Source organism: Armigeres subalbatus, chromosome 3 (assembly GCF_024139115.2).
Source record: "Armigeres subalbatus isolate Guangzhou_Male chromosome 3, GZ_Asu_2, whole genome shotgun sequence".
Classification (NCBI taxonomy): domain Eukaryota; kingdom Metazoa; phylum Arthropoda; class Insecta; order Diptera; family Culicidae; genus Armigeres; species Armigeres subalbatus.
The window spans coordinates 38,896,156-38,921,682 of record NC_085141.1 but is presented as its reverse complement, the minus strand read 5'-3'; the positions used below and the strand labels follow the sequence as shown (position 1 = coordinate 38,921,682).

The window sequence follows — 25,527 nt, the reverse complement described above, 5'->3', positions numbered from 1 at the left end:
CATTCATTGTGTTCTCTGTACAATTTCGCAAGTTCAGTCAATCACGGAGTAGCAACTACGAATTGTGCGGTCATAATGCTCATGCTCATGCTCATGTGACACTTAATACACAGTATAAGAAAAGTCCAACACCGTACTGTTTACCGTTTTTAATTAAATTGCCTCTAGAATTTCAGAGAAGAGTTTCAAAAATTTCCTCGTATGTTTTCCCGTGCGAAATTTTTTAAATATCATCTTTCTGTTTCTTCTTCTTCATGCAACATCAAAGCGCCAATTAATAACGTCGAAAATCACGCAACAATGCAATACATCTCGTTGAATATAATTTAACAATGCAACACATGCCGCTTACGCCGCTCACGCATCCGACTGTTCTGACTTCGTGTGTTTATTGCTTAACCGGCAATGTTTACATCCAGCACCATGTTGCAGCACCATGTTTTTGGCTTCAGGCGAGTTGTTCGTGGATGACAGCCGTTTCATTGGGGTGGATTTACCAAATCATAAACTATTTTACAGCGGTTTTTCAGACGCATCTTGGGAATTTCCAAACCACAACCAATTTACCATCGGTCTTCCAGACACGTTTTGATTACCCAACCACAATCCATTTTCCAGCGGTCTTCCAGACGCGCTTTGTGAATTTCCAAACCACAATTCATTTTCCAGCGGTCGTTCCGACGCGCTTTGTGGTTTTCCAAACTACAATCCATTTTCCAGCGGTCATCCCGACGCGCATTGTGATTTTCCAATCACAATCCATTTTCCAGAGATCTTCCAGGCGCGCTTTATTGCAATACGAACCACTTTGGTTATAATTTCTTTCAAACCATTAAATACTGTATTTTTCGAACATTAAACTCTTGAATTCAACTCACCTTTTGAAATCAGCGTCAGGGTACAAAAAACAACCTGGCAGGTGGCAGGATCGCCAAAATGTGTGGCTCCAAATGGCTGGAGCGAAATGCGATGACAGCAGCTCTCCGTTGGTGCGTGTGCACGCCACGGAGATCTGAAAGAAGAGGCCAAGTCATGGCTTGCTGCTTACCGATTGACACGCTGAGGTGGTTATATATAATCACACGCTGATGGTAACTTACTCAAACCTCACAAGTACCTAGATAAGTTGTAATGTACCTATACGCACATGCACGGAGCTAAGGACTGGCGTGCATGCACAGGGAAGGCAGTACCAACATATGTATATTATATATTCGATATGTACAGGGGTTAGGCAAAATGATTGAGATAGGCAAAATTTGGCCCAAATTCAAATCCTTATAACTTTTTGAAAAATTGATGAAATTGGAAGCATTCGACGGCAAATTTAGTCAAGATTTAAGAACATGCACGGTCACGAATACTGGCCACCGGACACCGGAGATGTTCCGGATTTTCGGAGGCCATGTCAAAAACACATTTTTTTCTGCCGCTCGTATTTTTGTGTGGTTAGAAGTTACATCGATAAACATTATTTTCCTAGAAACTAGATCTTATTGAAAATTGAATGCGGGCGGTTGCGCTAAGATCCGTTGAAAAACATCCGAGATATGGCCATTTCAGTAAACCTGGTTCCGGATACTATGGTCAATTATGTATATCATTCCAATCACGTATATATTATCCGGTACCATATCAATATTGGTATCAAACTTCAAGATTTTTCATGGAGATGCTTCAGGAAGCATATGCAGGACGATCAGTTGCCCTGACCACTCTGTAGTAGGTTCCAGGTGCCCCGGGGGAAGTGGCCAAATTGAAAAACCTTCAGAACCCTATAAATATGGGTATCAAACTTCAAGATTTTTCATGTAGATGCTTCAGGAAGCATATTCAAGATGGTCAGTTGCTCTGACCACTCTGTAGTAGGTTCCAGGGGCCCCGGGGGAAGTGGCCAATTTGAAAAACGTTCAGAACCCTATCAATATGAGTATCAAACTTCAAGATTTTTCATGGAGATGCTTCAGGAAGCATATTCAGGACGATCAGTAGCCCTGACCACTCTGTGGTAGGTTCCAGGTGCCCCGGGGGAATTGGCCAATTTGAGAAACGTTCAGAACCCAATCAATATGGGTATCAAACTTCAAGATCTCAGGTCATATGATCGGTATATAGAAAGGACTTGCGCTGCAAGTAGGGCTTGTATGGCGGAAATAGTACGATACCATTAAAGAAATACATAATCGGTATACAATATAGAGAACACAGCAGCGCATCCAATATACATAGTATATCTAATGTATATGGTATAACTAGTATAACAGATGTATATCGTCCTCACCAAAAGCCCCATAATATACATCATTCAAACGTCCGTGTTGGGAATGCATGAGGAAATATACCGCCTCAACCGCCATGGCTAGAGAGCTATACCTACCGGCTAAAGTGAGTTCCGGGCCGGTGTGACCTAACCTATCCCGTTTGTACCAGTTCATGACCAGTGCGACCTGGTTCTGGACTTGCTTTTTTTTTGTTCTGATTTTCTCCCCATATATATGCTATACTTCATATGTATTGAAATACTTGTACTTGGGCTTATTCTACGAGTCGAGTGACGTGAGGTGAGTCGATTTTAGCAATTCTCACGTGAGGTGACCATGTTATTCAAATAATTCGGGTAATTCGAGCAATCTCACGTCACTCCACTCGTAGAATAAGCCCAACTGTCCAGTGACCAACATGATACCATTGCAACCTTGCACCATCGAATCAAGCGCAATGAGCATGGCTAGAGAGCTATACCTACCTGCTGAAGTGAGTTCCGGACCGATGCGAACTCTACCATGGTCATCAGGAACTCATCCGAGCTGCAAGTGGATATCTGGCATTAGCCGCCGCTACCACCTTGCAACCCTGAACCATCGAATCAAGCATGGCGAACGAAGAGGAGAGTAATATCTACCCGCTAGAGCAAGTTCCGGAACAGTGCGACCAAAATAAAAACATTTTCATAAATATACTTGTTTATTTTTTTGCCTTTCTTGTATACTAAGTATACGGTAAAGGCTATATGATCGCTCCAAAAACAAACTTTTTATAGAAGGCCCGGAGACCCATAGTGTTATATACCGATCGACTCAGCTCGACGAATTGAGGTGGTGTCTCTGTGTCTCTGTGTGTCTGTGTTTTTTTTTCTTCCTAAACAATGGAGGGGGAATCTGCTCAACAGACATCCTGGGTTGACCAGGAAGTGCTGGGTTAGGGGCCACCTCCAATGAGGGAGGCAAGACTGCATCCCCGACCAGCTAAACCGTTTCCATTGCCGCCAAGCCCATCGTCCCTTCGGTACAACCAGAAAGTAATGCTTCAAAGGGGGGCCAGTGCATAACGCACCCTCGAGGTTAGCTGCGTGTCCTTGCAGCATCGAACATCGTGACTCGCTTTTTTAGAAGAACACCATGGTGTCGTGCCAGCGCATTGCCGGCTTTCCAGGTGGCCTTACCACGCCCTATGTCCTCGGAAGGTGGGCAGGGTCGACTTCGCGCCTGCTTCCCTCTGCACGACTGGTATCAAGAATGATGATGCCGCGTGCACCCCAAATTGACCTTTCTGCGATAGGGCCTATTCGCCAGCACACAGAGGGACTTGCCGACGCGGTGCCTACGCCTGCCCCAGCCTTGACGAGGACCCCTTTCCGTCCTCGGGCTCGGAACCCGCCCGGTTGACCGACGCCGCGAAAGCGACGATACCATGTTGTTCTTCACGCGGCCACTTGTTCGATAAAAGAATCGAGTTCGACCACAGGGCACCGGTATGACCCATGAAGCCGACTCCGAACCCTTGGACCACCTCTTATTTGCGCCTGAACTAGCCATTCCTCGAGTCCACGCGCCACCTTCTGTGTAGCTCCGAGACGATTTGGACGATAGCCGATAAAACGGCGTTCCAGCCAACTTCATCTTTACACATCCTCCGGACTAGGTTGTCCGGGTAGTGTCCAGACCACATGTGGCAAGCATGTGGTCACGCATTAATGTGAAAACGCGGGCACACGAACAACACGTGTTCACCGTTTTCTCAAAACCTGCGCACACCGGACACTCAGGCGAGGCCGAGTGTCCGAACCGTTGTAGGTACTGTCTGAAGCAACCATGGCCTGTAAGGACCTGGGTCAGGTGGAAAGTGATTTCACATGGCGCCTCTTGACCCACGTACCTATCTCCGGTATCAACCTATGTGTCCATCTACCCTTAGTGGAACTGTCCCACGCACGCTGCCATTTGACCATTGAGGCCAACCTGACAGTCCTACGGATGCCTCTCGTGCCGCGCATTTCGAAGCACTCTATGTCTTCACCGATAACTATGTCGATAGGCATCATACCGGTGATGACGCAAAGTGCATCGTGCGACACGGTACGGTACGCGCTCGCAACTCTTAGGCACATGAGCCTATACGTACTTTCTAACTTCGTTCTGTAGCAGTTAATACGCAGGGCCGTGCCCCAAGCTGGCCCCCCATACCTCAGTATGGACAGAACAACGCTAGCCAGAAGCTTGCGCTTGCTGGCATAAACCGCAGAGCTATTGGACATCATCCGGGACAATGCCGCTATAGCTGTGGAGGCACGCTTGCAGGCGTAATTGACGTGGCTACCAAAGGTGAGCTTATCGTCGATCATTACCCCCAAGAGTTTGATGGAGCGTTCAGAGGTGACCCTGCAGTTGCCTGCCCTTATCACCGCTTGTTGCTCCGACTTTCGGTTGTTAACAACAACCACCTCAGTCTTGTGGTGAGCCAGTTCTAACTTCCTGGAACTCATCCACTCCTCCACAATTGCGATCGAGTGGGTCAATTCCACCTCTTCGATCGATTCGCCGTAGACCTCCAGCGTAATATCGTCAGCAAAGCCGACGATTGCCACGCCCACCGGGAACTTCAACCTCAAGACACCGTCGTACATGACGTTCCATAACACCGGACCCAGTATGGAACCTTGCGGAACCCCTGAGGTTATGTCAACGCACTTCCGACCCGCCTCCGTGTCGTATACCAGTACTCGATTCTGGAAGTAGCTTCCGAGAATCTTGTACAGGTACTCGGGAATTCCAAGACGCAGGAGCGCATCTGCAACAGCTGCCCAACTGGCACTATTGAAAGCATTCCTCACGTCGAGAGTCACTACTGCACAATAGCGAACTCCCCTCCTCTTACGCTGGATAGCTATCTCCGCGGATTTGGTAACCGATAGATAGCGTCTACGGTCGACTTACCCTTTCGGAAGCCAAACTGGTTACTCGATAGACCATCCGCATCCTCCGTGCGTATCAACAACCTGTTGAGGATGATCTTCTCGAGCACCTTCCCCGCCGTGTCAAGCAGGCATATTGGTCTATATGCCGACGGATCCCCCGGTGGTTTTCCCGCTTTTGGCAATAGGACCAAGCTCTGCCTTTTCCATGCTTCAGGGAAGACTCCCTCGTCCAGGCATCTCTGCATAACAGATCTGAACATCTCGGGAGCCTCGGCAATGGCCGCTTTGATGGCCAGGTTTGGAATACCATCCGGTCCTGGCGCCTTACCTGCACTAAGGGACTGTGCAATCCCCGCAAGTTCCGCCACTGTTACTCTTCCCTCGTCGGCCACCCTGGCCCGTGGCAGCTCCACAAAGGGAGGCCAGGGACTTGGGTCGTGACGTGGGAAGAGCCCCGCGATGATCCTCTCCAGCATCTCTGGAGACCGCTCTGTAGGGGCCATCGCCCCACGTGTCTTGGCCATTACGACCCTATAGGCGTCACCCCATGGATTCGCGTTGGCACTTTGACACAGGCCCTCGAAGCAGGCTTTTTGCTTGATCTAATCTCAGTCTTCAGAGCGGCTCTAGCAGCCACGAACGCCACCCGTCGTTCAACACGCTCCTCTTCTGTGCGTGCTCGCTGCATCCGCCTCCTTGCCCGTAGGCAGGCGCGGCGCAGGTTCGCAATTGCTTGAGTCCACCAGTAAGCCGGTGGTCTCCCATTCCTAGGGTGGACTTTCCTAGGCATGGTGGCATCGCATGCACGCGAGAGTACTGTTACCAGCTCCTCGCCGCTCAGACCGAGAGTATTGTGCTCGCGGCGGAGCGCTTCCTTAAACACCTCGTCGTCGAAGTATGATGTCTTCCACATACGAGGACTAGGCCTCGCCCCTTCTTCCGTCCGCTGAATGCTGGTCGTATAGTCAATACTGTAGCGAACCGCCAGGTGGTCGCTGTGAGTGTAGCCATCATCTACCCTCCAGTTCGAACTACTCGTTTGGCCAGGGCTCCAGAACGTAACGTCGATAATCGACTGGGCACCGTTCCAGCTGCAGGTACTTTTGGTACCGACATTAGCCAAGTCCACATCCAACATGGCCAGTAATTCCAGCAGGATCTGCCCCCGTTGATTCGTGGATCGGCTTCCCCATTCCACGGCCCAAGCGTTGAAGTCCCCCGCTATCACCACCGGCCTATGCCCCATCAAGTTAGCCGTCAAAAAATCTAGCATTCGACCAAACTGCTCGTTCGACCATCGAGAAGGCGCATAGCAGCTGCAGAAGAAGACCCCGTTGATTTTGGCAATGACGAAGCCCTCGTGTGTCGAAGACACCAACTCTTGGACTGGGTATTTGCCCGTTGTCCATATCGCCGCCATTTTAGACCCATTGGTGACCCAATTACCGTTCCTGGCGGGTACCCGGTAAGGATCCGCTATGATGGCGATATCCGTCCCCCATTCAGCAACTGTCTGACACAGCAGTTGCTGGGCTGCATCACAGTGGTTCAGGTTTAGCTGCGTTACCTGCACTGTGATTTTGCAGCACGCTTAAACGCCGGGCACATCGAACCCCCCATGGGGTGCTTGCTGTTCGCAGCTTTGCTGGAACAGAGCAAACAGTTGGGAGGGTTCGTGCAACATTGTGCCTTATGTCCTCCAATCCGCAGCGTCGACAGAGCTTGCTTCTGTCAGGGCCTTTGCAGTCCCATTGCTTGTGCCCCGGTTCCAGGCACTTGAAGCAAACTTCGGGTTGCTCATGCCCACAGGGCATACCGACCACCCCACCTTGACGCTCCCTAACTTGACTACCTTGGAGGCGTCCGCTGCAGGTAGCCGAACCAATGCTATCTGTGTCCCTGCCGGACCTTTCCGTAGCCGAACGGCTGCGGTGGACGCCTCCACTTCGCACTGTCGCCGCAGTGCCGTGACGAGCTCTTCGACTTCGGTGATCTCGTCCAGGTCTTTAACCCTTAGATTCACCTCCGTCGTGAGTGCCCTCACCTTGACCGTCTCGCCTAGGACTTCCTCCGCCAACTTCTTGTAGGCGGCGCCCTTTTGCGAGACGCCCCGCTTTAGCTCGAGGATCATCTCGCCCATCCGAGTACGTCTTATTCGACGTACGTCGGCGCCGAGTTCAACAAGCTTGACGTCACTCCTCATCGCCTTCAAGACGTCCGAGTACTTAGCCTCGTCCGTTTTGATGACTAGGGCATCGCCCCTGGAGCGATTGGCGCCTACCCTAGACTTCTTGCTACCCTCATTCGCCTGGGCCTTCTTTTCGGCCCTTGACGTCTTCGGTTTCCTCTTGTTCTTGACCAGGGTCCAGGAGGCGTCATCCCCCTCTATTTCCCTGGTCTGGGGCGGCTGAGAGCTCTCAGCCTGCCGTAACCCCTTACCACCGTCTTTCCTGGGTGGACGGACCTTTCCAGGTCCTTCCTCCCCGGGTTTTGGAGGTACCTGGCCGGGGTTCAGCTTCCCAGCCCCACTACCCTTGTTCGGGGTAGTAACCCTCCGCGTTTTGGGGCGGCCCTCAGTGAGCTCATCCCCTGGAGACTGTCTCCCCCGTTTTTGTGTCTGCTCCTTTGGAGCAGCCACCCCCGACGTACCTGCGAATACTTGAGCCTCAGTCTTGGTAGACTTTGGCACCACCGTCTTTGCTGGCGCGCCCTCGGTCGATTCGACCTTGCCCAAATCCGCGAATTCTTGGGCCTCAGTCTGGGTAGACCTCGACTCCATGGATTTCACGGGTTCGAACTTGGCCGTCCCGACCGCCGTTTCCAGCTTGGCGTCCAACATCGACTTTCGAAGTTTCTGCAAGCTCCTCTTGAGGTCCTTACTGATATTATGCTTCGATGACGCAAAGTCGATGATGGCGTCCAGCTGTTCCGTCGCCACCTCGAAGGCCGAGAGCCCATCGCGTTTGCGGTTCATCGCCTCCACAAGCCATGGGCCGTCAATAACCTCTACCGGCGTTTTTTAGCCGAGAGGAAGGTTAAGTGACCCACGCTGGCGCTGCGCACTGAGCTGCCGACTATTGCCTCTGGCCTCCTAGGCGGAGACCTGAACAACCCACCTCTTGCGAAGGGGTTGTCGCCTACACTACTACCACTAGTTGAAGAATTGTCTTGGTTTTCCATTTTGATCCCACGAGTTGCTCGGGAAAAGAGGTCCACCACGCCAGAGCCCAGCATGACGCGGTAAGGGACAATTACTGTGGGGGGTGCCCAGGTACCCCACAGGCTCCGTTAAAGGCCTAGCTTATTATTTCACCCCCTGGCCATGCATCCCCTCGGCACGGGTCGCTTGACGCCTTGGGATTAGGGGTTAGGGACGATGGTCCCGGTCTAACTCGCAGTGGCCATGGGGAGGGGTCGTCAAGCCCTTGGACAAAGTCCCTGCTGCCCCTGTGTGTATGTGTGTGTGTGTGTGTGTGTGTGTGTGTGTGTGTGTGTGTGTGTGTGTGTGTGTGTGTGTGTGTGTGTCTGTGCGCACCCCCCAAAAATAATGTCACTCATTTTTTAGGTACTTATACTTAACCGATTTACTCGCAACAAGTTGCATTCGACGCAGGATACTCTACCATTGTTTCCTATTGAAAATTTGTCAGATCGGACTATGGGCTCGAAAGTTATGGCCAAAATACAACTTTTTTATGGAATTATTTTTTTAAGGAATATTTTTTTTTATGTCATCGTCTGCTGCCGACCCGACCCGACCCAATCCCCCACCCCCCGCCTCCCCACCTTCCACCTCGTGGTCTTCAGTTGCCGGCAGACCCGACCTCTCGGCAGACCCGACTCGGTAGCCCCAACCCCAGCATCCGCCACCAAGCTGGCGCCAACCGCCGATAGACCCGACCCCCCAACCCAAACCGCATCTTCCTCGCCACCGTCACCGTCACTGTGCACCTCACGGCGCAGAAACAGTCTGTACGGTAGAAAACGGCACTGGTTAAGATACGACCCCTGTTTTCGGATACGTGCCTCTACATGCTTCCAATCGCTCGACTGCCTACCAACAACTCAAAGTGTGCGAACATGTTGAGCACAACATCCTGCTGGTGCTATTGAGACGTGAATAACTATACGGTCGTTATCGAAGAAATGCTAGCAGTCCACCCCGTATCAACTTTGTGAAATCAGCGGGCGTTGCACGTTCCATGAATTGGACGTACGCTGCCGTGTTGATTTGTGGAGCTGTGGGAGGGGGGATTCGCGGCGCTCGGGACCGGGTACTGGATCCGCTAGTGCCTGAAATAGTTTAAGTTAGGATAGTTTAAGCTAAGATAGTTTAATTTAGGATAGATTAAGTTATTATATGTACGCGATACTTACAGCCACACGAGTGTTGAAGGACTGTATCCTGGTTTCAAGCTTTTCGAGCTTAAAATTGCAAATTTTCAGTTCATCCGATAGCCTCCCGACCTCGGCCTGCAGCCCGTCGACTTTAGCCTTCAACATTTCAACTTTAGAGGCAAAGTCCGTTGAAGTGTTGGTCGGGGGCTGCAGGCCACTGGATAGGCGAGGCGACTGGGACGGCGGTACCCCGTTTGGTATAATGCCATATGGCATAATGCCGTTTGGTATAACGCCGTTTGGCATAATGGCCATTTGGCATAAGGGCCGTTTGGCATAATGGCCATTTGGCATATGTATGCGGTGTCAAATTTAATGGCCATTTGGCATAAGGGCCGTTTGGCATAACGACCATTTGGCATAATTTGTATGCGGTGTCAAATTGAGGGCCGTTTGGCATAAAGGCCATTTGGCATAATTTATACGATTCCAAATTAATTGCCGTTTGCAACAATTCATATGCAATAAAGAAGAGTAAATTACAGAAAAAGTAAATAAAAGTTTTGCTATCAAGGCTTTCAAGAAATGGTCAGTTCAAAAATTCCATTTTAAATAAACAAAGAACTGCTTGCGTTTCAAAGAAGGGTAAATTATAGGAAATGAAAATTATATGGTGTTGAAGTGAAACCATTTTTGCCTGACTTTTGTTGCTCGGGAAGCTTTTCAAGGATTTTATATTCCACTTCTCGATATTTCCCTAAGCCGATGATCCCTTTATTATCGACTCATGGAGGTTTGACTGTATCTACAATTTTATGGTGTACCGTTTCGTGATGCACGTGTTTTCCTGTTATAAGGCAAAATGTGTTATTTTGCCTTCTATAACTGCTCGCATTTGCCCGGTATAAAGGCTACCTTACCCCTCGGGAAAATTTTCCGCAGGATTTCGGTCCCGTGCATTTTAAATGGGGCCGGAATTTTGATTTTCCGTGCCCAAATCCCGAAAACATCGCATATGCAAAAATACATGGGATCAAATTCCCGAGGTGTGAGGCCAAATGTGTTATTTTGCCTTCTTTGAATACTCGAATTTGCGGAATGATACAAAACGCAGAATAGAATATTGCGCAATGGTAATGATCGCGATGTGGTACATCAAGAAATGGATTACCGCGGAATGTTGTACCGCAAATTGTCGTATAATCTTTAGAGCTTTAAAGTATACTTCGCATCATCGGAGTAATTCACCTCCGATGATGGTAAGTAGATTCCTGGGCAATTAACTTGGAACAGTATGTGAATTATGCCAAATGGCTATTATGTCAAACGGCCCTTAATTTGACACCGCATACAAATTATGCCAAATGGCTATTATGCCAAACGGCCCTTAAGCCAAATGACCATTATGCAAAACGGCCCTCAATTTGACACCGCATACAAATTATGCCAAATGGCCATTATGCCAAACGGCCATTATGCCAAATGACCATTATGCCAAACGGCGTTATGCCAAACGGCATTATGCCATATGGCATTATGCCAAACGGGGTACTGCCACTGGGACTGCACAGTCCACGTCGATTCTCTAGACGGTCCCGGTTGTTCCTGGTTCGTCTCCGGCTGCTGATTTGACTTTTGCATGCGAGGAAATCGGTTAAGGATAAGGATTATTATGCGAAAAGTTGTCTATGTTTTTGTTTTTAAGCTTTTGTGCGCACATACATACATACGGGCAGACATGTGCTCAATTAGCTCAATTCGTCGAGCTGAATCGATTGGTATACAACACTATGGGTCTCAGAAGCTTCTATAAAAAGTTCGTTTTCGGAATGAAATGATATCCTTTCGGTGCAACTTCGTTGTACGAGAAAGGCAAAAACATGATCACATCCTGTTTTTGGTCTTGATCAGAGCGTCGCCTGCCATTTCAATGTCTACGGACACTTCCTCCGATCTATAATTGGCCTTTGTATTGCCTACCCCCGACGATCGCTGAGTTGACCACTTCTTCTAGCGAAAAGATCCACATTATTTACCTCGCTACGAACCACGTATAGGTTTCTCTATGCCCTCGTAACGAGTGAATTTGAAATCCTAACAGCATCGGTGTTGGGTTGTTCTCAGGACCAGGAAATTTGCGGTCGTTGCAAACCTCAACCCGGTAGAAGCTGGTTATTCATTCAAGATGGACTTGCATGGGCCGTTCCGTTCTTGTATATTGCTGTTTCCTGACTTGATTTTAATCGTCTCAAAATAAAGTCGTTTAAGTTGGAAGCTTAACTGGTTTTGCCGCTTTTATTATTATCCATAGGTATTTAATCTTATTTGAGTATAAGTTTACCAAGCTATAAATAGTAGGTTCAGACAATGAGTTGTAATGCATAGAACAAGACAAAGTACTCGGTTAAAAACTAAACTATTACGGTTGACTAAAATTCTGCGAAAACAGCCCCGACGAGGCGAGATCATAGTTCTGCATCATGTAGGGCACCGGAACGTAACCATGCGGTGCTCCGGATAAATTGTTCAACCCTAGCGAAGGATGATGGGTAGGAGCTCTGCTGCCGTTGGGGCTGCTCTCGCCCGGCGATGTCGGCGCGCTACTAATTGTCAACGTGGGTGGTGATGTGACGACGGTAGCCGGCGGTTCACTCACCATGGGCTGAGTGCTGACGCTGGTGCTACTGCTTGCTGTCGTTTTTGCTTTCCTGCGTGACTTGACCGGTTTTACCACTTTGGGTATGACTTCAACGTTGCACCCTGAACTCGAGCGACCGGCCTTAGGGCCATTGTTCTCCACTCGATTCGGATTGTTGACGCTGATGCTGGCGAATCGCTCCGGTTGCGTGGAACCATCGTCGAAGTGGCCCGTTATTCGCTGGTGGGCCTTGAGCGCCGTTCCCTGGATGAAACGTTCGTTGCACACTCCGCAGACGTACGGTTTCTCTCCGGTGTGACGACGAATGTGCAATGTCAGATCGTTCGACTGGGTGAATGAACGGTCACAATAGGTGCATGCATATGGCCTGAGAAAAAAAATAAATCAGTTATTTGTCTGTCTGGGACAGAGGGAAGTGAAACCTAACAGCTACCTAGTCCCGGTGTGTATTCGCATGTGACGGACGAGCTTGTTCGATCGCGAGAATCCCTTTCCACAGATAGTGCACAAGCATGGTTTTTCGCCGGTGTGTGTTCGACGATGACACTGCAAATCCGAAGAACGTGGGAAACCCTGTAAAAAGAATATCACATCACTGAACAATTTTGCATAATGACTTGGCCCATCCTATTCGAGGAAAGTTGGAAATTTGGCGGAGAACATATGTTGCAACAGTTCCAAAATTGGTGATTACACAACTATTATGCCAAACGACCTTCATGCTAAACGACCTACCACCCCTGATTCCGGTAGATTTGATATTTACCTTATCGCAAATGTCGCATTTGTACGGCCGCTCGCCGGTATGTCGCCGCAGATGAACTATCAGGTTGGACGAGTTGGAAAATGCCCGGCCACAATACACACAAAGTTGGTTCTGCTTCTCGGCGACATCTTCCTCCACTTTTTTCTTGTGAATCTTCATATGCGACCGAAGGTTGTCCTTCCGGTTGAACTTCTTATGGCACTGGCTGCATTCAAATTTCTTCTCCGACGGGATGTGGATCTTAATGTGCCGCTCGAGGTGCTCCAACCGTTGGAAACCCTTGCAGCAAACCTGACATACGTACTTCTTTTCCTCCTCGCCAGTCGGTTCAGCTTTGATCCACAGTGGTCTGGCGGGTTTGTGCTTGACTTTGGCATGTTTGTTCAAACTGGTTTGCCACATGAATTTTTCGTTACAGAAGGTGCACAGGAATTTCTTCTGCTGATTTTGACATTGCTGCTTCATATGGCGCAATACGAGCTCAGTGCTCGGAAACCCTCGTGAGCATTGTCGGCAGGCAAACAGTTCTTCCGGTTTGTGATGATCTCTAGCGTGATCCATGATTTGTTTTCTCCGGGGAAAACTTTGGCTGCACAGTCCACATATGTGTTCTCTGCGGACGATCCCTTCGATAGGTTGCTCCTCATTCTCTATCTCCGAATCGGAGTCACTCAGTTCCAGCTCTTCCCCATCCGGATCTACTATCTGATGGAACCGAAATACGTCCCACTTACAAACCTGTTGGACCAAGTAATCCAGATAGTTCTCCTGAACGTAACCATCCTCAAACAAATACGGTTTGGTGTGGATGTTCACGTCGGCAAAAGTTTTCGGATCCGCGTGGGTCCGAAGATGGCTCCGCAGCTCAGAAATTCTATCGAATGTCGTATCGCAAATGCGGCAGATTGCCTCCATCTTGCCCCGCTCGGCAACCATTTCTGCCGTTAGAGACAGTCCCAGATCGGTCAATTCTCGTTCCGTTTTTTCATACTTTCTGCGTAATTGAAAAATGAAAGGGAATTCATAAAAATAGGTTACAATGAATATTAAACCTTAGAAAATCATTTTGGATACTTGGGGTGTTCTTGGTGCTGTTATCGAATTTCATTTTGATGTAGGTAATCCACTTTTTTCGAAAGCTGTGAAAATCATCTCTTTAAGATTTTTTTTTAAATGGGTATAATATGGACACCCCAGATATCCGTTAGATTTTTTGAAGCGCTTAAGTGATTATCTCTAGTGTCGACTTATCAAAGGGAGAGTGGTGGCTACGTAATATTTTATTTATCACCCTAATACCTACATGATGTTCTGCTCATCCTTCGATGGACCTCTGCGAAAGGCGTCTATGCCATGTTGCTTCATATGGCGTTTCAGATGATAAGACCTACCAAAGCTTTTATCGCAAATCGTACAGTGCACGATCTTCTTTGAAAGAATTTCCGAAATTACTGCTTCGGTTACTTTGGCCCCTATGTGAATCCTTCTCTCGAAGATTTCCGGTTTGGAAGCGTGCAAACTCAGGTGTCGATTCAGATGGTACGTTCTGCCGAAGCTTTTACCGCAAACTGGACACAGTTTTACACTAGGTTCAACCCTTTCAGCACCCGAAGTGTCTCTAATCGTCTCGGATTTTGTTTGCAACCCTATCTCGAGAACCGGCTGTGTTTTATTTTTTCTCATACTTTTCTTTATTGAAAAATGGGTCTGCAGGTGCTTCTGTAGATGATCCTTTCGGCGGAACCTTTTCTGACAATGATCGCACTTGTGCTTCCTAAGCGAACTATGGCAAAGCATGTGACGATTAAGATGAGTTTTACGAATGAACTGCATTCGACATTTTCTACAACGATAAGGTCTGTCCGGATCCAAAACATTGGTTTCGATTTTTCTGTCCGAAATTGAGAGAATAATTTTACTGTGAAAATGCAATTGTGAAACGCAACGGTTCTCAAACTTTCGATGTTTGGACATATTTTTGATAGAAACATATCTTTCAGGGTCTTTTACTTCGCGGTTTTCATTTTTGTTCTTTTTGAAACTGATGTTACTTGGTAATTTAATTCGAAATATGAACTCTAAGAACAAGTTTTTTTTTTACATTACAAAACCACGATAAAACACGGTTTTTGATGATACGCAAAACTTAAACACTATGACCTACTCGATTGAGAACCACTGCTATAACAATTGTTTTATCCTACATCTCCCCAAAATAAGTCGACACTGCACCAAATACCTAATACTTACTTTTGAGGAATAAGTTGAACCCCCGGGTGCTCCTGCTCCATATGTTGTTTGTACTCCTCATAGTTATCGATTGGAAACTTCTTCTCGCACTGTTCACACTGGACATCCTCCTCGTGGATCTTTGCATGCCTGGACAAATGGTAGGCGGAAGTGAATATTTGTCCACAAGTCGGACACTCCTTCAACTTGGCCTCCTTGGGTTCATGCTGCTTGACGTGATTCGTAATACCACGCCTATCCGTGAACACCTTATCGCACGAATCACATGCAAACTTCCCACCCTCTATCCTTGTATAACCGTGTCCTTTTCTGCCGCGCGTTTGGTTCTTCCGTGGCTTTTCCTCTTCCAACACTGCCTCCTCCTCAATCAACTCGTCAAGCTGTTCCACCTCATATTCTATCGTGCTATCGTGGTCACTATTTCCGCCATAGTCAACCTGAATCGTATCGTCCACATCGTCATCCAGAGCTTCTATCAACCCTCCATCATTGTCGTCTATGGCCTGAATCCCATCCCCCAGCGCCACGGCAAAGCACTTTTCTCCGATCAACGGATCTGCGTCAGCCAGCGTAATTTCCGGTTTGATTTCGAACAGCTCCACCTTGATAACGCCATCAACTCCGGATGTACCCAAGTCTCTTCGGGAGAGGTAATCACGCAGCAAGCGATCGGTCTGCTCGGATTGCTTTCGAAAGTTGTACGCCGTGTTGACATCCGTGACGCACGGAGGGCACAATTGCTGGGGCATGCCATCGTTGAAGTGAATCTGCAGCTGAGTACAAAGGGACATCATTTCCTGCAGCGATAGACCATTACCTTGCAAGTTGTCGAAGATGGGTTGCATGTTGCGGTGCTCTTTCCGACACGACCGACAAATTGTGCTCAGATCGTAGTCACAGCTCATGTCCATAACTTCCATGGCTAGTGACTATTGGTACAGATTTTTTTTCAGGAAAACTGCACCGTGGTGGCGTCTGTTATGTTTTCATAGGAAAATGCTTTTCAATTGTATAACATTGCGAATATTCTTGATCACAACACTTTTATGATTATGTATGAACTTTAAATAGATGGGATTTTCACTATTTAATTACGAAAATTAAAGAATTTTGTAGATAAACCCACTTTTCTAAAAGTTTTCTTATTCAATTTTGACATTCTCTCATTCGCATTTTCCATTTACCCCCACAGAAAAATGATTGGACGAACTGTAGGATTGCATATACCGCTTTGTTACGAAAAACTGCACGAAAATTGCGCCAGCCGATGGATACCCCGCATAATTACAAACTGTACATGGATGTTTTCCCGTGCGGTCGACAACAGTATCCTATACTGTTGACAACTGTAAATGAACAATCTCATATAAAGTTTTAACAGTTTGTGGTACGGTTATTTGACAAATAACTATATGTTGAATGGGTTGTTAAGTTATGTCACCATAAAAAATCGTCTGTTTTCGCGTGCAGAATTTTCGCTCAACAGTATGATAAAATGTTGACATATAATGCAAGAAATAAAGAACATTTTAGAGACAGCATGTTATATGTTGACATTTAGTGATGATGTCGAGCAGTTATGGTTGAATCGATCGAAAAGTATTCGATAACCGCAACGTAAACTGTGAAGCTATATCTTACATCGTAATAATGATTCTGACCATATAACATGTTGTTTTTTATTATGCGGGACAGTACACGTAAAAAATAACCTTATAAATATGTTAAATATAAGGGTTGCTGACGTTCAATCACCTTTCTCTTTCAAGCACATTGAAAAGATGTGGTTTGTTTTCATCGGGAAACGTTTCCCGATGAAAACAAACCCTATCCTTCGTAGGCGCTTGAAAGAGAGAGGTGATTGAACGTCAGCAACCTCCATTAGGCTTTCTGCGAGCGTGTACGCACACGCACATTTCACTCACACTTTTACTCAGTTTGTTTTCAACCACGAGCAGCTGTCACGGCAAAATCAAATGAGATTGTTTTCAACCACGAACCGTGCGTTCGTGTTGGTGAGAAATGTCGGCAAGACCCTAATGGCAAAAAACCATTATTCGAAAATACTTAGAGTGAAATCAGGAGTGATTCAGTTTCATTCTAAATTTTCGACCACTATTCTAGTTTCAATCTGGAGCAAAATAGAACAAACTCGCTGGTTTCCCCAGCAGTGTTCTATTCATCTTTTTCAAATTTTCTATTAATTGAAATCATTATGTTACTGCCAAGAAAGGCACCGGAATTGCAAAGTGGATTAATCCGTAGATAAAATGACGCATCCATACACCAAAACAATTGAAAAATATTTCAATCTCGTGATTCAATCGTGGTTCAAATCTGCAGAAAATAGAACGGAGCGTTATACCAGTTTTATTTTTTGACATTTGACTGGTATAAAAAATGAATCTAGAACAGCTGTTGGGAAAATTAATGCTTCAGATTCATATTCAAACTGACAGCCCGAACGATTTGAATCACTGCTGATTTTACTCTTATATATTGCCAAGCAAGGATGTTATCGATCATTTAGTAATTTGCATTCGATCATTTAGTAGTTTGTCAATAACTCATTCCAGAAGCTGAATTTTAAAATGTGTTGTATGGTGGACTCATAATGCGAAGGTTTTTCTACAAATCTGCCTAATGGTTTGTTGTTCGAATTCAAATAATAACGGAGTTATACCGCTAGTTGCAGTAGCTTAAACTAAATGATTGGAATTTTGTTATCATTTAGCCTAAGTTACTGATACTATAGCTATAACTTCGTTACTAGCGGAATTCAAACAACGAACCATTTGGCAGAGTTGTAGAAAAACCTTCGCACTAGGAGTCCACCATACAACACATTTTGAAATTTAGCTTCTGGAATGAGTTATTGATAAACTATTAAAAGATCGAACGCAAATTACTAAATGATCGACAACATCCTTGTTGCCAAGCTCCCGTATGAAGGGGGAGGGAAGAATAGGGCACTGCACGGACTGCTTTGTCTCTTTCTCGCTGCAAAGAAACTAGAAAACAATAAGGCCAGTAAACGTCAAAGTTAATGAGGAACGAAAGAGAAAGAGATGTTTCCGTGCAGTGCCCTATATCAGCGTGGAAGGAAGGAATATCTCCAGTGGCAAAAGAAGGACGCAATGAGAAAACAGAACTGTGCAATAAAAATCCTATTCGACTAAATGCTGATGTCATATACTCGTCGATAGCAAATCCTTCCGCACGCGATGGTATATGAGCAAGTCAAACCACCTTCCTTTTGCCAGTGGAGATTTTTCAGCTTCCACACTGATATTCTTCCATCCCCCTTAATACGGGAACTTGGCAGAAGGAAGGTCGTGTGATATGTGCCATCACAACAAATATTGCACTCCACTCGCTTTCAATTCATTCATTTATTTAGTTAACATCTAAACAGATAACACTGAATCAACAATTTGACGCACGGTTCGAGGCCGCATCTCTCCATCCTCGGATACGCCCCACGCTCGCCAAGTCGTTCTGCACCTGGTCTGCCCATCTCGCTCGCTGCGCTCCACGCCGTCTCGTACCTGCCCGCTTTCAAATCGACTTCTATAAAAACATTCTTCATGTCTTCCGTATCCTAACGGAACTATCAATTCTATACTTTCGCCTCTAATTCTATCATGAACATGTACGTCCAAGTTTGGAAGACGATATTAGCATTTCCATATCAAATAAATATTTATTTATATCGCCGTGGTAGAATGGTAGTCCGAAGCACCTTCTTTCCCCGCAAAAATATCCACAAGGCCACATGGAGATCACCTAACCAAGAAACGGAAAACCAAATCGACCACGTTCTAATCGACGGTAAATTCTTATCCGACATCACGAACGTCCGCACTTACCGCAGTGCGAATATTGAATCTGACCACTACCTCGTTGCAGTATGCCTGCGCTCAAAACTCTCGACGGTGTACAACACGCGTCGAAGTCGGACGCCGCGGCTTAACATTGGGCGGCTACAAGACGGTAGACTAGCCCAAGAATACGCGCAGCAGCTGGAAGTGGCACTTCCAACGGAAGAGCAGCTAGGCGCAGCATCTCTTGAAGATGCAGCACCGCAACCGCTGCACTTGGCACGGTGCCCCCGGATCAGAGAAACGACTGGTATGACGGCGAATGTGAGCAGTTAGTGGAAGAGAAGAATGCAGCATGGGCGAGATTGCTGCAACACCGCACGAGGGCGAACGAGGCACGATATAAACAGGCGCGGAACAGACAAAACTCGATTTTCCGGAGGAAAAAGCGCCAGCAGGAAGATCGAGACCGTGAAGAAACGGAGCAACTGTACCGCGCTAATAACACACGAAAGTTCTATGAGAAGTTAAACCGTTCACGTAAGGGCCACGTGCCACAGCCCGATATGTGTAAGGACATAAACGGGAACCTTCTTACGAACGAGCGTGAGGTGATCCAAAGGTGGCGGCAGCACTACGAAGAACACCTGAATGGCGATGTGGCAGACGAAGATGGCGGTATGGTGATGGACCTGGGAGAACGCGCGCAGGACATAATTCTACCGGCTCCGGATATCCAGGAAATCCAGGAGGAGATTGGCCGACTCAAGAACAACAAAGCCCCTGGGGTTGACCAACTACCAGGAGAGCTATTTAAACACGGTGGTGAGGCACTGGCTAGAGCGCTGCACTGGGTCATTACCAAGATTTGGGAGAAGGAAGTTTTGCCGCAGGAGTGGATGGAAGGTGTCGTGTGTCCCATCTACAAAAAGGGCGATAAGCTGGATTGTATACTATATGCTATAGCAACTACCGCGCAATCACATTGCTGAACGCCGCCTACAAGGTACTCTCCCAAATTTTATGCCGTCGACTAGCACCAACTGCAAGGGAGTTCGTGGGGCAGTACCAGGCGGGTTTTATGGGCGAACGCTCCACCACGGACCAGGTGTTTGCCATTCGCCAAGTACTGCAGAAATGCCGCGAATACAACGTGCCCACACATCATCTATTCATCGCATCAGCTGTTGGGAGAACCATCCATCGTTCACACCGCGAAAATCGGACGACTGCGATGGGCCGGGCACGTAGCCAGAATGTCGGACAGTAACCCGGTGAAAATGGTTCTCGACAACGATCCGACGGGCACAAGAAGGCGAGGTGCGCAGCGGGCAAGGTGGATCGATCAGGTGGAAGATGACTTGCGGACCCTCCGTAGACTGCGTGGTTGGCGACGTGTAGTCATGGACCGAGCCGAATGGAGAAGACTCTTATATACCGCACAGGCCACTTCGGCCTTAGTCTGAATAAATAAATAATAATTATATCGCCGTGGTCTACCGATAACTATTTATGTAACGATTTTTCTGCAATCAAGCTACCGATTTATCAAAAAATCTGGCCACTCTGGCGCCAAGCCGCGTTGAAAAGAGGAAAGACTGAAACGTCAAAAGTTTCCAAATGTTGAAAAGTCTGTCTGCCACAAGAGGAAATTTGTTTGGAAAGTTATTTTGTGTTAGAAATTGTGAAAATAATCGATTTTAAAGGCTCACAATTTGTGCAGCATCGAAAGTTCTTTCCTAAAAGTATGGATTCAACGTAGAGGACCAAAGGGACTGGTTACGTGCGACGATTCCTCCTGGTGATCTGGGCTGATCAAAACAAAATGGATCCCAGCGGTGATTACGATTTCAGCAGGATCTGTCGCTCCTGTCGAAAGGAGGACCACTATGCACAGTCTATTTTTGATTCCGTCGGCAGCAATGGGGTCATGTTGCATCAAATGCTGGCAAGCTGCATCCACAAGCAGGTTGGTTCTTATGAAAAAAGTTGTTCGGCGAAGTGGAATTGCTCACGTATATTAATTTTCATTCATAGATTAACCAAAACGATGGTTTACCGGAGCGTTTGTGCCAGAAATGTGTGTGGGATGTCACGGCCGCATATGATTTTCAACAACGGTTTGTTGAAAGCGATTCCCTGTTGCGAGAATACGCATCCCGTCGTAAGGTTCATCCTGATCCCGCCTCGGACGATTTGACCATTGACGGAAATATGGCGGTCAAATTGGAGGTGATTGATATTAAGCAGGAGTTTCCATTTGGTGAGCTGGATCCTCTGCAGGAACAGCATGAGAGGGACCAGATGCAACCGGCTGTTTTGCAACCAATCGCCGTGATGGATGTTGACGAAGGAGAGTACATGGAGGCGGATGTGGATCCGACTGGGTTCGATCAGTACAGCGATATGGATAACAGTGCGGGGAAGGAGAGTTCAGATGATGAAGACAGTAAGCCACTGATGTCGTTGATATCGGAGGAGAGTAAAGCTGAAATGGAAAGATTGATTGCGACCGTCGTAGCACAGGCAGGTGTGACACTGGACGCCAACTCAACGACCTGTCCAATCTGTTTGAAGGAATTTCCAAGGAAATATCATTTGAATCGTCATATGCGCTGCCACGTGGACACTCCGCAATTTGTTTGTGAACTCTGTAATACAAGTTTTACACGACGAGAGCATCTCCATCGTCATATGAAGACCCATGATCCATCAGAGAAAAAATTGCAGTGCCCGCAGTGCAATAAGCGATTTATCCGGAGGGATCATATTCGGGCCCATTTAAAAACTCATAACATGACGCCGGAAGGAATCGAAGAAGTAATGCAATCATTCCCGATAGAAGCTACGGAACGAAAACGGGGAGACAAGGATGGTGATTCGGGATCGACAGGTCCTAAGGAGTGTCATGTATGTGGCAAAAAGTTCATGCGAGTACTTCGTTTGCGGCAGCATATGTTGGTCCACGAGAGCGATATCGAGTGTGAGCATTGCGATCAAAAGTTCGCGGCTGTGGCCTATCAGGACTACAAGATCCATATGGAAGCGAATCACCCCGGGCTACCGGTACAACCAGAGAAGTAAGTTTGTTTAAGATGTTTGTAATGCTGAACCTGAAAATTTGTGTAATGTTTTGTTTCAGAATAATTGAGGATGATGGTTCAGACCGTCCGTACAAATGCGATCTGTGCGATCGGGCATTCCATCGTAAGACTCATCTGACTCGTCACATGACCATGCATGAAGCAAGCCGACAGTTTGAGTGCAGCGTTTGCCATAAAGGATTCAACAGAAAGGACAATCTCCAGACCCACCTGAAAATGCATGTTAAGGATGGTGTGTTGATGGAAGAGCAGCTGCAGCAAATAGTCGAAGAGAAAGAAAGGGAAGTGAAATTGGCTGTCGCCCGAGGTGAGAAACTCAAGAAGGACGGCGATGATGAGTACGATGACGATGATGGCATAGATGACATCTTTAAGAAGCCGGAATTGGCGGAATCGATGAAACGAAAACAGTGTCCCTTCTGCAGTCGTACTTTTGGCCGGTTCTATCACCTCAAGCGGCACATGAAGCTGCATGGAATTGGAGTGGAGTAAGTACCTATATAATTTTGTTCAATGTTCTATGAACATGTTTAATGCTATACGTAATATTAATTGACTTCGTATTTTTGCTTGCAGTCCAAACGAGAGGGCCAAAGACGACCTCGAAGATATAGATGACAAAATGAAAGCAATTTGTCGCATTTGCGATGCCACATTTGATAAAATAGCGCTTCTAAGAAACCATCTTCGTGACCACATGAAACCCGAGAGCTTCAACGAGCTAAATATTCGTTCAAAACCGTACTTGTTTGAGGAAGGCTTCATCGCCGAAAACTATGTCGAATATCTGGTGCAGAAGGTTTGCACGTGGAACGTTAACCGTTTGTACATGATCATCGAACCGGAGGGAGAGGAATTGACTCTCAGTGATTCGGACTCTGAACCGGAGGAAGGCGAACCGCCTCTTGAAGGCATTATTCGTCGGGAGCACACATGTTTGGTATGTCATCAGACTTTCCCACGAATCAAGCAGATAATGGAACATGCCCAAAGCGCGCATCAGACGGAAGAATTGCTGAGCTGCATGCACTGTTCCCGTACGTTCCCGAGCAACGAACTTCTGCTGCGCCATTCCAAGCTACAATGCGAAAATCAGCACAAAAAGTTCTTCTGCAACTTCTGCGGCGAGCGGTTCATGTGGCAGAACAGCCTCAGCAGACACACCCGGCAAAAGCACGATCAGAAGGACCACAAGTTCTTTTGTGAAGTGTGCCATCGAGGGTTCGCCCGGAACGAACATCTGCTGCGCCATTACCGGGTGCACGATCCGTCGGAGAAAAAGTTCGAGTGTCCCCACTGCCATAAGAAGTTCAACCGAAAGGACAACCTCCGGTCGCACATCAAAATCCACACGCGGGGTCCGAATGAGGTTAAGGAACCGACCCATCTGTGTGTACTGTGTGGCAAGAGTTTCACCACTTCGTTCAACTATACCGTGCACATGCGGAGACACACCGGAGAGCGGCCGTACAAATGCGACATCTGCGGAAAGGTATTTGATAGGATATTAATAATTAGTTATGACACGCACTACAGAAAAAAAATTGTTTCATCCAATATAATTTAGGGCAGTATAGGTCAGGTGGCGCAGATCAGCGCTGCGTGCAACTAGTTATCTTTTTTACTCTTCCGCTGATCTTATGCAACGCAAATAGTGACGTCACTATTTGCGTTGCATAATAACAACGGGAGAGAGAAAAAGACAACTAGTGGTACGTTGCGCTGATCTGCGCCACCTTAGTGCAGTCTAGCTCATTGAGTATAGGTGTCTTTTAATGCCAATCAAAAAATCAAAAAAATTCAATAGCTTTTATTTAACATTCCAGGGCTTCCCTCGAACGCTCGACATGCAAAGTCATCGACGGACGCATACTGGAGAAAAACCTTTCAGTTGCGAAACTTGCGGGAAAAGTAAGGCCTCTTACATGAACACACCAGTCCATCGAATCTTGCAACACATCCCTTCATTTCAGGTTTTTCAAGGTCCTGCCGTTTGGTTCTTCACAGGAGAGTACACACCGGAGAAAAGTATTTCACCATTATGCATTTCAACATTGCCTTTGGCTAATCTATACCCTTTCCCCAATCGTCGACAGGCCATACAAGTGCACCTACTGCGAAAGGGCATTCGCACAACCGAACGATCTTACGCTGCACATCCGGCGGCACACGGGCGAAAAGCCGTACGTATGCGGAATCTGCAACGAACGGTTCATCCAGGGGACGGCGCTGCGGGCCCACCAGCGAACCGCCGGTCACTACGAAGAACGCAAATATGAACGTTACACGCTGGCGTCACAATAGTTCGATTTTAGTGTTTGTGTATTTTTCCTCTAGGCATAATGTAAGTGTCCCTCTACATATAACTTATCGTAAATGCTTTACAATTGTGGGAAGCGTGAGTCAAGCATGGCATTTGGAGATGACCTCCTTCGAAATTAACTTTTTAGGATGTCCTGTGATCGGTTTGCGTTGAAAGGGCGATACAATTCTATGGCGACTTCTGAAGCATTTCACAGAAGCTGTGAGTAAGAATTGTTGTTGTCTCTTTTAAATGGTCACTTTACTTCTGATTCACGTGTGCAAGTGGGAGTATCAGCGTGATAAATTGACTATAATAAAGTATTCAAAGACATCACATATATAAATATCTATCGAATATTGCTGCTTCAGGCATCGCAGATCTGTATATGATATTGTGTTCTCAATTGGAGCCGAAATCCTTAAGTCTAAGGGCTCAGAAAAGCTGCATCTCATTACCTACCGGTCAAATTAAACAACTCGTAATTCTCATACGAGACACCTTGCGCACTGGTCAAAAATGCTGTTCATGATCCTCCACTACTTATCAGCATCGAATACAGTCACGTGCACGACTTCATTGAACGTACTGCGCCCGTGTCATATGATTTTAAGAAAGCCGACCACTTAAGGTGATTATACAATCAAGCCATGTGGTGAATTTCAAATTCACCACACGGTTTTCTACTCCTAATATCAAAAGATCAAATCGAGCGTAATAATTTTCGTACAATGCTGAAATTAAAGTCGATTGTTTAGCATGAGTAAGCAAACCATCTACGGATGTTTCAACCCCGTGGGCGTTATGGTTCTCTCAATCCGTGCTCTTGAAAAATCACTAGAAAAAGCACGTGGTTTCCAAGATGGCCGATTTGTGGCTTTGTTGTATAACCAGTATGCATTACAGATGTACTATCGAATATCGGTTGGGAAAATGTTATCAATACGCATGATGTGGATTAAGCTGCTCTAGCCTTCTCACATGTCAGGATGTACGTCATCGATAGACACGTTCCAAAGAGAGTTCTGGATAACATTTCGCGACCTCCCTGGCAGACAAACGGATTACGAATTGAAGACAGTTAAGAGAGCTG

The 25,527-nt window shown here is 46.9% G+C and overlaps 2 protein-coding genes across 3 annotated transcripts; one reads left to right on the top strand and one right to left on the bottom strand.

Moving 5' to 3' along the window:
* Nucleotides 1–11,800: 11,800 nt before the first annotated feature.
* Nucleotides 11,801–16,372, bottom strand: LOC134226614 (zinc finger protein 420-like). Of its 2 annotated transcripts, XM_062707489.1 has the most exons (5): nucleotides 15,208–16,372; nucleotides 14,261–14,848; nucleotides 12,958–13,951; nucleotides 12,625–12,764; nucleotides 11,801–12,558 (listed from the first exon to the last, which is right to left on the bottom strand). In XM_062707489.1, the coding sequence occupies exons 1-5, from the start codon at nucleotides 16,125–16,127 to the stop codon at nucleotides 11,952–11,954; spliced, it is 3,249 nt and encodes a 1,082-aa protein (XP_062563473.1). In that variant the 5' UTR covers nucleotides 16,128–16,372; the 3' UTR covers nucleotides 11,801–11,951. The 2 variants fall into 2 exon arrangements, with proteins under 2 accessions (XP_062563473.1, XP_062563474.1); XM_062707490.1 differs by lacking the exon at nucleotides 14,261–14,848 and having other exon boundaries at nucleotides 15,208–16,370.
* Nucleotides 16,373–20,609: 4,237 nt separating this feature from the next.
* Nucleotides 20,610–24,821, top strand: LOC134226290 (zinc finger protein 420-like). Its single transcript, XM_062706962.1, has 7 exons — nucleotides 20,610–20,997; nucleotides 21,066–22,108; nucleotides 22,171–22,620; nucleotides 22,709–23,624; nucleotides 23,959–24,043; nucleotides 24,106–24,160; nucleotides 24,229–24,821. Exons 1-7 carry the CDS (start codon nucleotides 20,854–20,856, stop codon nucleotides 24,434–24,436), a joined length of 2,901 nt encoding a protein of 966 aa, XP_062562946.1. The 5' UTR covers nucleotides 20,610–20,853; the 3' UTR covers nucleotides 24,437–24,821.
* The last annotated feature ends 706 nt before the right edge of the window (nucleotides 24,822–25,527 follow it).

Coding starts and splice junctions, on each gene's coding strand:
- LOC134226614 (XM_062707489.1), bottom strand. CDS start 16,127: ATGGAAGTTATGGACATGAGCTGTGACTACGATCTGAGCACAATTTGT. Junction 12,765..12,957: donor AATGCGACATTTGCGATAAG/GTAAATATCAAA, acceptor TTCTTTTTACAG/GGTTTCCCACGTTCTTCGGA. Junction 12,559..12,624: donor CGAATACACACCGGGACTAG/GTAGCTGTTAGG, acceptor TTTTTTTCTCAG/GCCATATGCATGCACCTATT.
- LOC134226290 (XM_062706962.1), top strand. CDS start 20,854: ATGGATCCCAGCGGTGATTACGATTTCAGCAGGATCTGTCGCTCCTGT. Junction 20,998..21,065: donor CAAGCTGCATCCACAAGCAG/GTTGGTTCTTAT, acceptor TTTCATTCATAG/ATTAACCAAAACGATGGTTT. Junction 22,109..22,170: donor CTACCGGTACAACCAGAGAA/GTAAGTTTGTTT, acceptor GTTTTGTTTCAG/AATAATTGAGGATGATGGTT.